The sequence below is a fragment of the Lissotriton vulgaris genome, chromosome 5 (assembly GCF_964263255.1).
Source record: "Lissotriton vulgaris chromosome 5, aLisVul1.2, whole genome shotgun sequence".
Classification (NCBI taxonomy): Eukaryota; Metazoa; Chordata; class Amphibia; order Caudata; family Salamandridae; genus Lissotriton; species Lissotriton vulgaris.
The window spans coordinates 685633683-685647348 of NC_141693.1; the positions used below are offsets into that span (position 1 = coordinate 685633683).

The following is a 13666-nucleotide window of genomic DNA, read 5'->3' on the forward strand; positions in this document are numbered from 1 at the left end:
AGGAGACAGTTGAAGGGGAAGTTGGGGTGGGAGATGGGTCCTCACCTGGTTTGACTTGGAGTTCCATGTAGCCATGTGCGATCTGCTCAACATGTGTCTTGCCATGCTCTTTCTTGAACTCCTCCACTTTACAGCAGTACCCACCACTGTCCCTGATGCTCAGGTTGGTTAACGTGATGCGGAATGTCCCATGGTGGTCTGATGAGCTCTCAATTCCATGCCGGCTCCCGTTTTTGGAATGGAGCTCTTTCTCAGTGACATTGCGGATATGGTTCCTCTCTGCACAGTTGGGTTCCTTGTGCTTACTGAAGAACCAGATTTTTCCTATCTGGTCATGCTTGTCATGCAGCGTGCCGGAGATCTTGCAGAGGAGAGACACATTCTGACCTTCTGGACAGACATAGATGCCATGAGGGACAGATACTGTAAACGATGAGGTCTGACCTTAACGAGAATAGAAAGAAAACAAACATAAGTGCATTGTGAACAAGTGTGATGAAAGCATCTCTCAAAAATAAAAACTGCAGAAAATATCTTATTATGCAATGTTTGAGATTTTGCTGTTGCATAGTGTCATATGAGAGATGCTTGAATAACAAGTGCCATTATAATCCAAGTCAACAGTGCTCATTTCCTTGCTATATGCTGGGTGAAAGGTTGTGACGGCTCTGCTGGTATTCTTTCCAGCTACCAAACCAGCTCTCTATGTTTGCAACCGTATGCATCAGTCACTTGTTTAACAGTACTACAGCTTTTTTCAAGCAGATTCTAACTGATTGCATTGGATCCTTTTTTATAACAGTCTGGGTATGTTTAGGAAACAAATCTCCCAACCCAATCATACCTGATAGGGATATAATAAACCACTGGGGAGTTCTGTTAGCATAAAGAGGAACCAGGCTAAAGATGGAGCTCCTTTACACAGTCATGGACCTCTTGGGTTGATAAGCAATATATTTATTATACATGGCATTCTGTAATCCCTATATAAACGGCAGTCATTCATTTCTTTATATTCAGCCATGTGTGACTGACCAAGACGCCGATTATGAAGAAAAGGTGCCAGAGCTTGATTATTATAAGGTTATTGCAGTCGACTTCCGACGTCGCAATGCCTGCTGCCAAATCCAGCAACCGAGGTGAAAGGCAGGTCAGGTCCCAGAGCATAATCTAAGCAGCAGTTTAAAGCAACAAACGGAATACGCCTTTTCCTTTTTCTGCTCTATTTTAATATCTTACAAGCATAGAGAATACGTTTTTTTGCACTCCTTAGGATAAAGCTAGAACCATTCGGAACGTTTCGACACAATCCGAGCTTCTGCAGCTTTCATAAAAACTGTTTTTTTTAACTGACTTATGTTGAACTGTTTCTAATATCTGTTTGCAACAAATATCTTACAGGTTTTTGATGTGTTTAATTTTGCACTTGGGGTTATAATTTTATTCTTCATGTTTGCAAACATGCTCTCTCTTTCATACGCACAACGGATTCAAGTGGTTTGTCAGAAAAGTGATGGAGTGATCATGTTTTATATGGGATAAAGTACCACATGGAATTTAGCATAAGGATATTGTTAGTTACCTTGGAGTTCCATAACCTCATAAAGTAACTCCGCTATCAGCCTCCTTCCGCTATATGATTATGGAACTTCTCGGTGACTTACAATACTCTTACAATGTACAGTAGGGGGTACTTCAACCTTTATATAATACATGTGAATCTGCAATCCCTGTATACATGCTTATCTCAAATTTCTTTATAATCTGTGACTTGTGACACACCCAATCACCAATTATAAAGAAAATACATCAGAACTCCACTGTAATAACTTATTACAATTGAGTTCTGATGTCACTATACCTGCTGCCAGAACCGTTAGCTACAGTGAAAAGCAGATCAGGTCATGGAGCATAATTAATGAGCTGTTTAAAGGAACTAAAATGAAATGTTGCTTGTGTTTCTTCTGCTCTATTTTTCTTACAGTGATAATCTGAAAGACCATATTTATTGTTTCACTTCTTAGATCAAATATACATAAGTTAGAATCTTTCTGCATGTTTCTACTCATTCAGAGCAACTGCAGCTTTCTTTTTTTTTAAACTGACTTGTTTTGAGCTGTTTCTAATATCTTTTTGCAACAAATATCAAAAAGGTTTTTGCCGCGAATGAAAAGAATATTGCAAGTCACCTCAGAGTTCCATAACCTTATGAAGCAACTCCTTTAGTCTCCTTTCTCTGTATGGTTATGGAGCTCTTTGGTGACTTGCAGTATTCTTATAAAGTACGACAGGGGTACTTTATCCCTTATACAACATACTTTAAAATGTATTTTATTTTTTGCAATACAAAAGCACATGTTCCTGTCTGCCTTGAGTTATATCTCCTGGTCTCGTGTTCCTTGTTATTGAAGCTGAACTAGAATAATGGAATGTTAAGAGCCACACCAAAAACAACGGAGGAGCAGGGTTGGAATGGTTAGCATGTTTCAGAATTCCAAAAGCGTGTTGTGACATCATCCTGGGTTCTATCTGGAGCTGTGCTATGTAAGAGAGATCTTTATGAGTCAGTTACAGATGAGCGGTTGATGGTTGAGCTTATTATATGTGTCTTGAGACTGCACTCGATCTATATAACCTTATTCTTAATGTGGAAGACACCACATTAATTTTGTGACGAGCATGGGACTGAAGTAACACTCACCTCAACTTCAAGCTTGTGCTGTCTCTCCGTGATTTTGTCCTGTAGAGAATTTGCATTTTCATTCTTCTCATGGCTGTCTTGTGGAGCGGATGAGAAGTGGAGTGACATGGTTCCCTAGCGGCTGTGTCAAGTGTAAACGAGTTGTGCCGGCAAATTAAAGGATTCAAAATTTCCCAGTGAGGAGTTTTGCGGGAGGGGCAAGCGGTGAAACGCTTCTGCTTTTCACTGCCTCAGCTCTACGTACGGTGTCAGACTCTCAGGCCTGAATATCATCGTTGGGAGGAGCAAGTGCTGAAATGCATTTGCGTTCCACAGCCTCATAGTGTTGCTCATCAAACGTGCGTGGGCACGCACAAGTGCCATTTTGGATTTGGGAAGTTTGTATCTTCGGACAAGTTAAAGGACGTGCGTTGATTTGAATAACACTGCTTCCACGACGTATAAGCCTGCAGCCTTCAATACACATGTGCTTAGGCGCTTCCATTTTAAGGGCCATATGTATCAAGACATTTCCCCATAGACACAGAATGGGCAAAACCCTTTGATACATCTGGCCCTAAGTTTCTCTTAGTCTGGCAAAGAGAGCAGCTACTACATGTATACTGTGTGCCGGTTTTAAGGAGTTCTGATCTTCAGTGTTTGGCACACCAATTCTTCTTATGTTCATTTCTTTGTGTGCTGATTCTTATACATAATGGTGATTGGCACACTTCATTTTTCACCTATTTAGTAATGTTATATCTCAGTTTCCACAAATATAACTTCAAGTATCTCAGTTTCTCTGACATTATTATATAAAAAAGTCATTGACATTTATTATTACTCAGTAATGCAGAACTTAACTCCACCACCATTTTGCTTGAGCAGCCCTGGTGAACCGGTTATTAAGTGGCAAAAATGGAAAAAGATCTTCATGAATTATGCGAGAGTGTGTGGAACAAATTTAAGTGCAGAATGTAAACATTCTTTGTTACTTCACTGCCTTGGAGGAGAAGGTCAATAAGTACTTGAGAACTTAGCTGAACGAAGTCCTGCTGATCAGAGGACATTAAATGAGTATGAGATATGCATCTTAGTGAGATCAACACTTTCTTCCACGTGTCAGCACCATAATGGAAATATATTATTTTGGTTTATGTGAACAGAGGAAAGACAAGTCTATTGAAGAATTTGTTACGGGGCTAAGGAAACTAGCTGCCACATGTAAATTTGGTGGAGCAGTAGAGGAAAGAATAAGAGATCAATTTGTATTAAAGTGTGCACATGATAAAATTAGAGAGGAGTTATGGTTGAAGGATGAACCCCCATTAGATGAGGTTTTAGCAATTGCTAAAAGGGTTGAACTCATGATGAAATGTGTAGTTGAGTTAAGTAATGAAAAAGCAAGTCTAATGCATTGTCTTCTATTATTGAGGAGGTGGTATGTCAAATTAAAAATAAGACGGCTGTAGATGTAGAAAATGTCAAACCTTATTGTGTTGTTGTAGGCACTAACACACAAGACAACAAGTCTGTCTGCTTTAGATGTGGCTGATCAGGTTATAGGGTGAATGCTTGATTTTGTCCAGCTTTACAGGTTATTTGTAATGCCTGTGGGAGGAAAGGTCACTTTGCAAAATATTGTAAGAGCAAAGTTAAAAGAGCAGAACAACCACAAGTTAAAGAAATTATGTATCAAGTTAATGATGGTAAAGCAAAACATCCTTCTCATGTTGTTTTGATTGGAGAAGTGGAACTTCAGATGAAGTTTGATTCTTGTTCACATCTCACCATGATTAACAAAGAGATATTTGATGTTCATTTTAGAGACAGTGTTTCTCTTAAAAAAGCAGAGGTTTTCCCTGTTGGTTATGGAGGTTTGCGGATCAACTTGATGTGTTAGTTCATGACATGTATTGAATTGGGTGGAAGAATTAATAAAGGAAAATTATATGTTACTAAGAGGGGTGATGCATTATTAGGGTGGCCTCACCAATGCATTCTTGGGGTGCTTCTTAATCCAAATGCTGATCCACAAGTTCAAGTTGACAATCCTGTAACTGTCCTAAGTGAGCAGTTTGCTGATTTGTTTTAAGGGTGCGCAATGTTTACAACGCGCGCGTTACCACGACCTACTATTACCACGCGGTTGTAACAACGAAAGTTGTTACAACGCATTGCGCTTGGGGGGCGCTCGAGGATAGTAAATCATTTAATTTACTATCCCAACACCTTCCCTACTATCCACGGGGACTGGTGTTGGAATAGTAAATTAAATGTTTTAAATTGGTGCCCCTCCAACGCAAGTCGTTGTAACGACTTGCGTTGTTACAACCACGTTGTAATGGTAGGTCGTTGTAACGCGCGCGTTGTAACGACATATATCCTGTTTTAAGACAGGGTGGGTTGTCTCAAGGGGTACCAGCACCATATAAAACTCAAAGAGGTTGCTATTCCAGTCATTGCAAAAGTTATGGGAGTACCGTGGAATGAACAAGTCAGTGGGCAGACGGAGATTCAACGTTTGCCTGATATGGGGGTCATTCAATCTGTTGTGGCGACTGAGTGATTGACTCCAATTGTTGTTGCAAAAAGAGCTGATTGGTGAAATTCACCTTTGTATTGTTTGGTGCTCCCTCAATAAGGAAATAGTTGTCGATAGATTTCCCCTACTCACATTGATGAGATAATTGCCACTTTAGCCGGTGCTAAGTTCTTCACCACCCTAGATTTAGCTTCTGCCTACCATCAGGTGGAGTTAGATAAAGGATCAAAAGACCTGACTCAGTTCGTGACACCCATGGGAACATTTACATTTTTAAGGATGCCATTTGGGCTTGTATCAGCTGTGTCTGTGTTTCAGCGAATAATGCCACATGTACTTAAAGGTGTTTATGGTGTAAAATGATAGCAATATGACTTGTTAATTTATGGAAGCACTAAAGTTGAACATTTTTCAAGGGTGTGTGCTGTATTAGAAAGGCCGAGGAAAGCAGGGTTAACACTGAAGTTGGAGTAATGTAAGTTCTGTTATGATGTTACAATCCTGCTGTAATAACATATACCGGTAAAGAGGCAAAGCCATTTTCTTACTACAGGTCAGTAACGATGCCAAACCTCCTCTTCAGTAATCAAATTAGAGAGAGTTGAGAAAATGCAATCATGTATTTTGAGAAATTTCATGAAGTGCATGAAACACTTAGCAAAATATATTTCCTGGGATTTCACTTGTAAACTAAACCTTAGGGCATACATTATGCTGAAATGTCAAGCGGGAAACCAGCAACAGGACTGATTAGAAGATGCAATGTCTCAAGCAAGACTTTGCTGCTCCAACCAGTCTCCTGCAAAACAGGATGTAGCCTTATGGCTAGAGCTGCCGACTTTGGCGTCGGCTCAGCATTCTATTATTCTGGGCAAATAACTTAATCTTCCTGCGCCCACCAAACATTGAATGTGTTCTTGTGTAACATAACTGGTGCTCATGTAAAGTGCTCCAACACCTTTGGGTAAAGTTTGCGCTATATAAATGCAAAAAAAAAAAGTAGCCACCACACAGTAAAACAAAATTATAAATCTTCACATGAGTGAAGTTACTGGAAATGTTACATTTTTGGGCATAATTAAATTTCGCTCCAGCCTACATATATGATATTTTTCCAGGCATGCACTGCACCTTAAATTACACTGTGCCATGTTTGGTAAACACACACACCCACAAACCCAACTATAAAATATTTTACTGCACTTCTCTGCATGATGGATCCTTTCCCAGGAGCTCATGAGTGTTTATTGGCCTTCTGCAGGTAGCCATGTCAACATTTTATAAGCAGTTAATTCAAATCTCAGGAGTTTACTTACAGTATACAAGCTGGATGCAACCTAACATAAAGCAGCCTCTTCTGAGGAATTAGGGAACTTAGAGAAGGTGTTGTATCAGTAGAGTGCAGGGGTGTGTTCCTGTGTTAGGCTTATGTATCATATGAAAGGATTATTTATTGACATTTCTTGGTGATTCATGGGTGAGCTAGAAGAGCTAACTGAATATCTAGACTATGGAGACTAGAGTGGAGAGGTGTGGCACAGCAGCAAGAATGGTTAACTCCGGAGCATGGGGTCACGGTATGATCCCGGCGCTGGCAGCTGCCCAGCTCAGCATCATGTGACTCTGGGTAATAGTTCACTTAATCTCCTCGACGACCCCCAGTGCCTGGATACCCCTAGGGCTGATAAATAGCACTTTACAAATCTGGAATTATTATAATTGTTATCAATATATGCCATGAGTTCTGTCTCAAGGTGTTGTGCTGTAGGATAGTGTATGGTGGACATGAGCATGGTGCTGTCCACCGTTATGAAATTTCTGGTCTGTGTTTGATGTGTGTGTAATGCACGTCCTAACATGTAAAGATGGATGATGGTGTAATTAGAGATGTAGGTTGTGAGTAAGGAGACATCCAAGTGTACAGCTCATGTGCGCTGTGTTAATGCGTGAAACATTGCATCAAAGCTGTTACCAGCCCTTTCACATGAGGACACAACAGATGAGCATGAGAACTGCTGAATGGGCCTCCTCGGCTAGTACTGGACCAGCTTCAGATTATTAAATATATTAACTCCTTTGCACTGACTGCCCTTATAATGTCACATAAAACTCTCCCAGGCCTGCTCGGGACATGCCTTTGCTTGGTGACTGAGGGATGCAGCGCCCTCTACAGTCGGGTAAGTGACAGAGCAGGTGGAAGAGCAGAGCGAAGTCTTAGTCCACTATCAATCTGGTGCCTCTCCCGTAATTTCCAGGGTAGTTTGGTTTTCTGCTCAGAACTTTGCAGTCTGAGCCGAGGTCATGGTAGAGAGGGAAGCCTCCGTACTACTATAGTACAGGGAAGAGGCGGGCTGCTGAAGGTACAGGCAATTATAGCTGCCTTTAACCTCACTCAGTGCAGTCTCTCTTCCATGAAGACCTTCCACTCCCCTTGATTAGTCAGCTAAAGAGGACGTAAATCATGAAGAGTACTGAAACCTGAAACACTATTCAGTACAAGAAAAATAGAAAGTGTTTCTCGTGGTGTTTTTTAAAAAAGTGGCAAGCCAACTACCCCATGCACTCAAACTCTACACACCCCCATCCTAGCCTTTGCTGATACAAACACCTTTCTGTATTTCTTATGGGATTCCTCATAAAAAAGTACTTATGGCTCAGCTGCTTCAACATACTAGATATGAGATTACTAGAAGCTTTGGGAGTTTCCAGGGCTCGCTAATATCACAGGCCTTAATGATGTCTTGCACTGTCAGCAGACCAGGGATAGGGCCGAGGCATCTAGGAGCAATGATGCCTTGCGACCCTCGCGAATGTTAAATGAAAACAGCGATCCCATAAACCAAATATTGATTAGTTAATTAGGTACTTATCAGTGTCAATTTCATTGAAAATAATCTAATGGTGTGTGAGCTGACTTTGAAGGATGGGCAGTCTTCATGGGGAGTCTCTGCAGTGGAGCTTTGGCCTTCTAACTGCTGGGCTTTAACCTACTATTCAGACTGACTTTTTATACTGTACACTATGGAAGATATTTCCATTCCCAGACGCAAATACTCATCCTACAGCAAAACTATTTTACTGTGGTCAAATACAAATGCTTTCAGTAGCAAGGTTTGTGGTTAACGCTCACTGATCACAGTTCTCCAAGCCTGGATGCCAGCATTGTCCCCAAACTCCATTGGCAACGCCAAATTTTTTGTCTACAAGAAGGGGAGGGACTCTGGGCTAATCTGACTAGGTCCAGCACACAGGCCCTTTAGCAATACAAAACAGAATGGTATGCTGATCCTACTAAGTGGTACAAGTAGATGTATATATAGAGAGCAATGATGCGCTCACTTAGGGCAGGAGAAAAATATCCTCCTTTGGGAAAAAGGCCCTCACACACCGAGTCAGCTAGGTGTCTTGCTTCATCAGTGGGTCTGCTCCTCATCGGGTCGGCGCTGCAATACCTGATCGGCACCCATGATGGGGCCTTTTGGAGGAGATCTTTGTTCCTGGCCATTGGTTGCAGTGTGTGTGAGGGCCCTAGTGAGTGTAGATGGGAAAATGTGAAACTAAAAACAGGAATTAGAGATCCGCTCAGAACATCTTTAATGAACGTGGCCACTATCCTGATTAAAAACAATAATGTGCCCCCACCCCCCGCTCTAAGGTTACAGGGTATAAAAGCACTTTGGAATCAGGCCAACATGTTTCTTGCCCTGGGTCAGTAGATGGCAATTCTTCAGGACCGATGTAAAATCTATCTACACTTTTTGGTGGTGGTCTAAAATAGTGAAAATTAGTGACCACCCATACAGCACCCTAAAAAGTGGTACCTGTAGATCTACAACATCACCCGATTAGGGTCAGCAATGTGTGGCAACATGTACAGGCAGGTGTAGACACTGAATTGTGCAGTGTTGTGCTGGGCTCTGTAATATGGCGGTCGACCTACCCCTCACTCTGCCGGTCCCACCAACTGTTCAACATAAATAACAGTTTAACACAAATAGCAGTGTTTGGGATGGTGGCGGCGCGCACACAATGGGAAGTACCACTGCAAGCTTCTAACACATAGAAGGACTAAATAGACAACAGCTTATGCTTTTGTTAAGGACAGCAGATGACCCCTGTTAAAACATAGATCACACATTAATTTTCATAGGAACATAAAGGCAGGGAATTGCAGGGGGAACATGGGTAAAGACAGACATGGGGTCTTTGAGCATGCAGACATATGGTACATAAATGCAGTGCCATTTAAAAGGTTTTGGATCGGTGAAAATACATATTTTAAGGCCTCCTATTCGGAACAGTCTTAAATGTGTTACCCATTATCAGCTAATTCAAGACTCCCTGATGCTGAACTATGAACATTGACTCATATTTTAAACTTTCAGAAAAGGTTGATACACAAAAACAACAGGAAGACCAAGAAGGTTGATGCCCACCAGCTATTTAGTAACAAATGAAAGCTTGGACGAATGCTGAATAGCCACTTCTTTTGCGGTGGTCTCAAAGCACATTAATGGTAAATGATGCTCCAACAGGACAGAGCTACTCATTGTGCAAGGGCTTCTCTCACTGTGTTGGAGACGCTCTGGGTGGGGGTTCTGTTTCTCTTGGTTTATGGACATGTGTAGGCCACTTAGCAGCCACAGAATACTAACCCTACAGGCTTAGACCTCACCTGGAAACAAATGTCCAAATATGTAAAACACACATTGACAAACCAGTCACAGTACAATTCCTACCGTACAAAACTCATATTCCCATTCCAGTATCCACACTGCTCCACAGTATGTAAAGGTCACTCCAGGATATGCTCATTTCCACTTTGCCCCGGTAAGAATAGGGTAAAGCTTATGCTCTCTGTGTGACCTTTCTTACTTTAAGGGCATCAAAAGTTGAAAATCAAAGATGCTCGAGGACTGGGGAACCTTTCTCTTCTGCAGCCTGTGCCGTATCTATTTCTACTGCTGTTGTCAATTCCGCATCTGTTCTGTGGATGTGAGAGAAGTTTTAAATACTGCTTCACATGCTTCAGATGTTCTTTGACTGTGAGGGAAGCTTTCGCTGCGGATGCTCCTGTTGCATGTGTCTCTGTTCTTTCCGTTGCGTAAATATTCACTCTTGCTATGTTGCATTTATGCTCTGCGAGTGGTGGTGTATCTTAGTAAAATCTATTCACAACAGAGTAGATACATGTGGATTTAGTAATGTTGGTTGTATATGCATCTGTCACTTGCAAAAATGGTCAATCTGTCTCATTATGTGTCTATTTGCTCCAGCATAGAGTATTCATTATCCCATCTCGCAATCTATTGGTGTCTTCCTGAGAAAGATGTCAATGCTTCACCGAAAATCAACTTGGCCCAATAATACAGCTTTTAGAGCAAGTGTATTAATATGTAAACATTCACAAATAGAAAACATAATGGATAAGTGCATTCTCTTGTATTTAATAGATCTCGTTCGGGGGTGGGGTGGGGGGGCACTGTGCCTCAGCCATGGGTTTTGGGGTTGCTTGCCTTCGATGTCCCAGAATCCATCCTACTATGGCTCTGAAAATAGGCCAAGTACAATCCCTTAACTATTTCGCTCAGAGTTAATAGCGAGAAGTCACCGGCTTCTCGGGCTAACAGTGTGCGGTGCATCAAGCTCAGAACTCAACAATCGTGCAGTACAGTAGCACAATACTTGATTGATTAACACAGTGTTTGCTTTATAAGAAAGAAAGAACTTTAGTACACTCAGGTATGAATATCTACAAGCATAGGGCAACTGTACCCTGGGTTCGAGGTCTTCTCTCCCTTCCTCTAACTAGGTGTAAAATATTGCATTACAGGTTTCACTTCAGGTGCAGTGCTACCCCACTTGTTCAGAGTTTGTGCTCTCAGTTTTATTCTTAGTACCAGTTCTAAAATCTCATGAATGTGACTCCATTATTCCTGTTGATCGCTCTCAGGTCCTGCTGCCTGAATCTAGATCCTCCTCCAAGACGAAGACGTGCTGGCTGTGAGCATGTCAGCACTACGTTTGTGTCTGTGAAAGTAGAAGCTGTTGAGGCTGCTACCTTAAGTCTGGTTGACAGGCTGTCTCAGTCATCGCTGGTGGTCTACAGTCATTTGCAGACCTTCTCCCCAGTGCTGTGTGAGAATTGTAAGGTAAGAGGCCACAGGACCTCCGAAAGGCGAAGGTGCATCTCTGACACCACTCACAGTGAAGAGACAGTGCATAGGTCTGCACAGCTCTGTCCAGCCATCATGTCGCTGCAGTCCGCTTCAGCTATAATTTGTGATTTACAATGGCACGTCCACGTTGGATACAAAAGTTCAGGGTCACAGTGCCTCAGTCCGCTCGGGCAGACTCCGGCAGTGCAGTCCCATGGAAAAGCTCTTTAGAATGGCTGCAGCACAGTCTGCTTCTGACATTCTTTGGCAGTACCACACTAAAGCAGCTTTAGTGTGACAGAGGTGCAGTCCACCCACACACACACCATGGCAGTGCCACTTCAATCAAGCAAGTCAACACTCAGATCCAAGAGCACGCCACTTGCTCTCACTTCAGTCTTTCTGGGCAGATGCACCCTCAGCTTTGGGGTCAGCAACTTCTGCTCACCCAGGCTGTCAGCAGCTCCTGCAGGGTTGACATGCTCCTTCCCTCTTCTTCTCAAGAAAATCAGCCTCCAGGCACTTTAGAACAGGGAGACAGCTCTTTCTTACAGGTTAGACTAAAGGTGAAGACTAAAGATGATGTTCCCTCACCCGTGGGAAGCTGGCTGTCAGGCAGAAACCATCTCTGAGTGCACAGCAGGCCTCTGAGTACTCTATGACACCCCCTTCCTTGTCCAAAGAGAACTTGGAACTGAAACAAGTGGGCCAGCGCCTCTCTCTTGTATACAGGTAATGCAAATGTGGTGTGTGGATTTTCTGTCTACACTCTCAACCAATTTGTGTTGGCTGTTGTTTCGTGTGTCTTTTCCAAGCTGTCTTCCCAACACAGCCTTTATGTAAAGTGATGTTCCTCATGGCGGGGGTCATCTTCAGTGTAGAGCACCCACAACAGAGGAATGAAGAGGTTTTATATTTCTGCACCTGGCTATTTGCAGCCACTCTGAACATTGATCTTGAAAAGAGACAAAAGGTTGCCTCCCCTAAAAGACACTTCACACTGTGAACAACAAAGACTACAGTCCCACCCTTCACCCCGATATCTACCAAATGGTAGTGCTCAGTAAGAGTAATCAGCAGCGGCATGCAGCAAAAGAACCTAATGAGGAATGTCAGCAATACCTTGCCACTATCTGGGAATCCAACCTCACCACCTCCTTGTACACATGAACCCATAGTCTTCCATTGCTCTGGTTCCCTCATACCCACATATATACACCACATAGGCCACACAGCTACATTCATGCAAACATGCACTTGGTTAGCGCTAGGATCTGGGTTAGCAGAAATCAGCGGAACTTTACCTAATTGGACCAGTAGGCATCCTCTTTCATTACCCAGATAAAAAGGATTGCTCACAAAACACAGTACGCTGCAAGCACACAATAAACCTATGCGAGAGACTGTAGTCCTCTGTCAAACAAAATGAAGGGCATGCTTTGCCCGACCCTACAGGTCAGAACAGGTCTAGAACCTCACTCATGCAGTGGACATTCCAGTCCAAACAGTGTTGACTTGTACTGTGGTATAATAATGAGATACCAAGAATTCTTGTGACAAAATAAACCTTAAGGGCCAAACACCAAGGGGGTTGCAAATGTAGCAAGAACCAACACATGACCTTATTTGATTATAAAAAACATGTTAGCTGGAATGGAATCCTTATAATACACACTTATTTTGATGCAGTTTGCATGAAAGCAATGTTTTTTTTCTTCCAGACAGGATTCTTTTTTTAAACTATTAGGTAAATATTGGGCTATACCATTTGGGTGTGGGCCATAACATTGTTTACATGTTTATGTTGTTCAGAAAGTGTGGTTTGAGGGTATACATGTTTTGCAATATTAAGAAATACATCCTTTCAGCACAAGTGAGAATCTTTTAAGCTCGTGTCTGCAAGGTAGCGCTTACAATGGTTCACTATAGCAATTGGAAAATTCAAGTTTTGTTTGGCTTTGATAAAGAGGGTACTGATTGAAGTTATACTAATGCACAAGCTCACTAGTGTGGGTTCAAGCTGCAATTGTCTAAATGTATTTGCATTCTTAAAGACGACTTATCTAGACTACTTACCTGGATAGAACGATGTAGAACTGAGAGGGACCACTTATGGAAATCTACAATTCACTGGAATATTGTCAAAGCCTGAATTGTGGAAAATATCACTTACCAATATATGGGATTTGAACCTACTCCTTTGTTGTGCAATAAAATAACAAGAGTGGTCAAATATGTTATATTTACCTACAGTGTTACGGAAAGCATCAAAACTGTGGTAAA

At 42.0% G+C, this 13666-nt stretch overlaps 2 protein-coding genes across 5 annotated transcripts in view; one reads left to right on the plus strand and one right to left on the minus strand.

The window, feature by feature from the left end:
- The window catches only part of CDH23 (cadherin related 23), a 2828172-nt gene that overhangs the window by 2192971 nt on the left and 621535 nt on the right, over positions 1 to 13666 (plus strand). The gene's annotated exons all lie outside the window — the stretch shown is intronic.
- Positions 1 to 13666, minus strand: part of VSIR (V-set immunoregulatory receptor) — an 86764-nt gene that overhangs the window by 35249 nt on the left and 37849 nt on the right. For all 4 annotated transcript variants that reach the window (XR_015295922.1, XR_015295921.1, XR_015295920.1 and 1 more), the window contains exon 2: positions 46 to 444. Coding sequence is in view for 1 of the 4 variants with exons in the window: in XM_086922118.1 (XP_086778244.1) it covers positions 46 to 444 (399 nt within the window). In the remaining 3 variants the exon portion in view is untranslated. The remainder of the gene's footprint in view (positions 1 to 45; positions 445 to 13666) is intronic.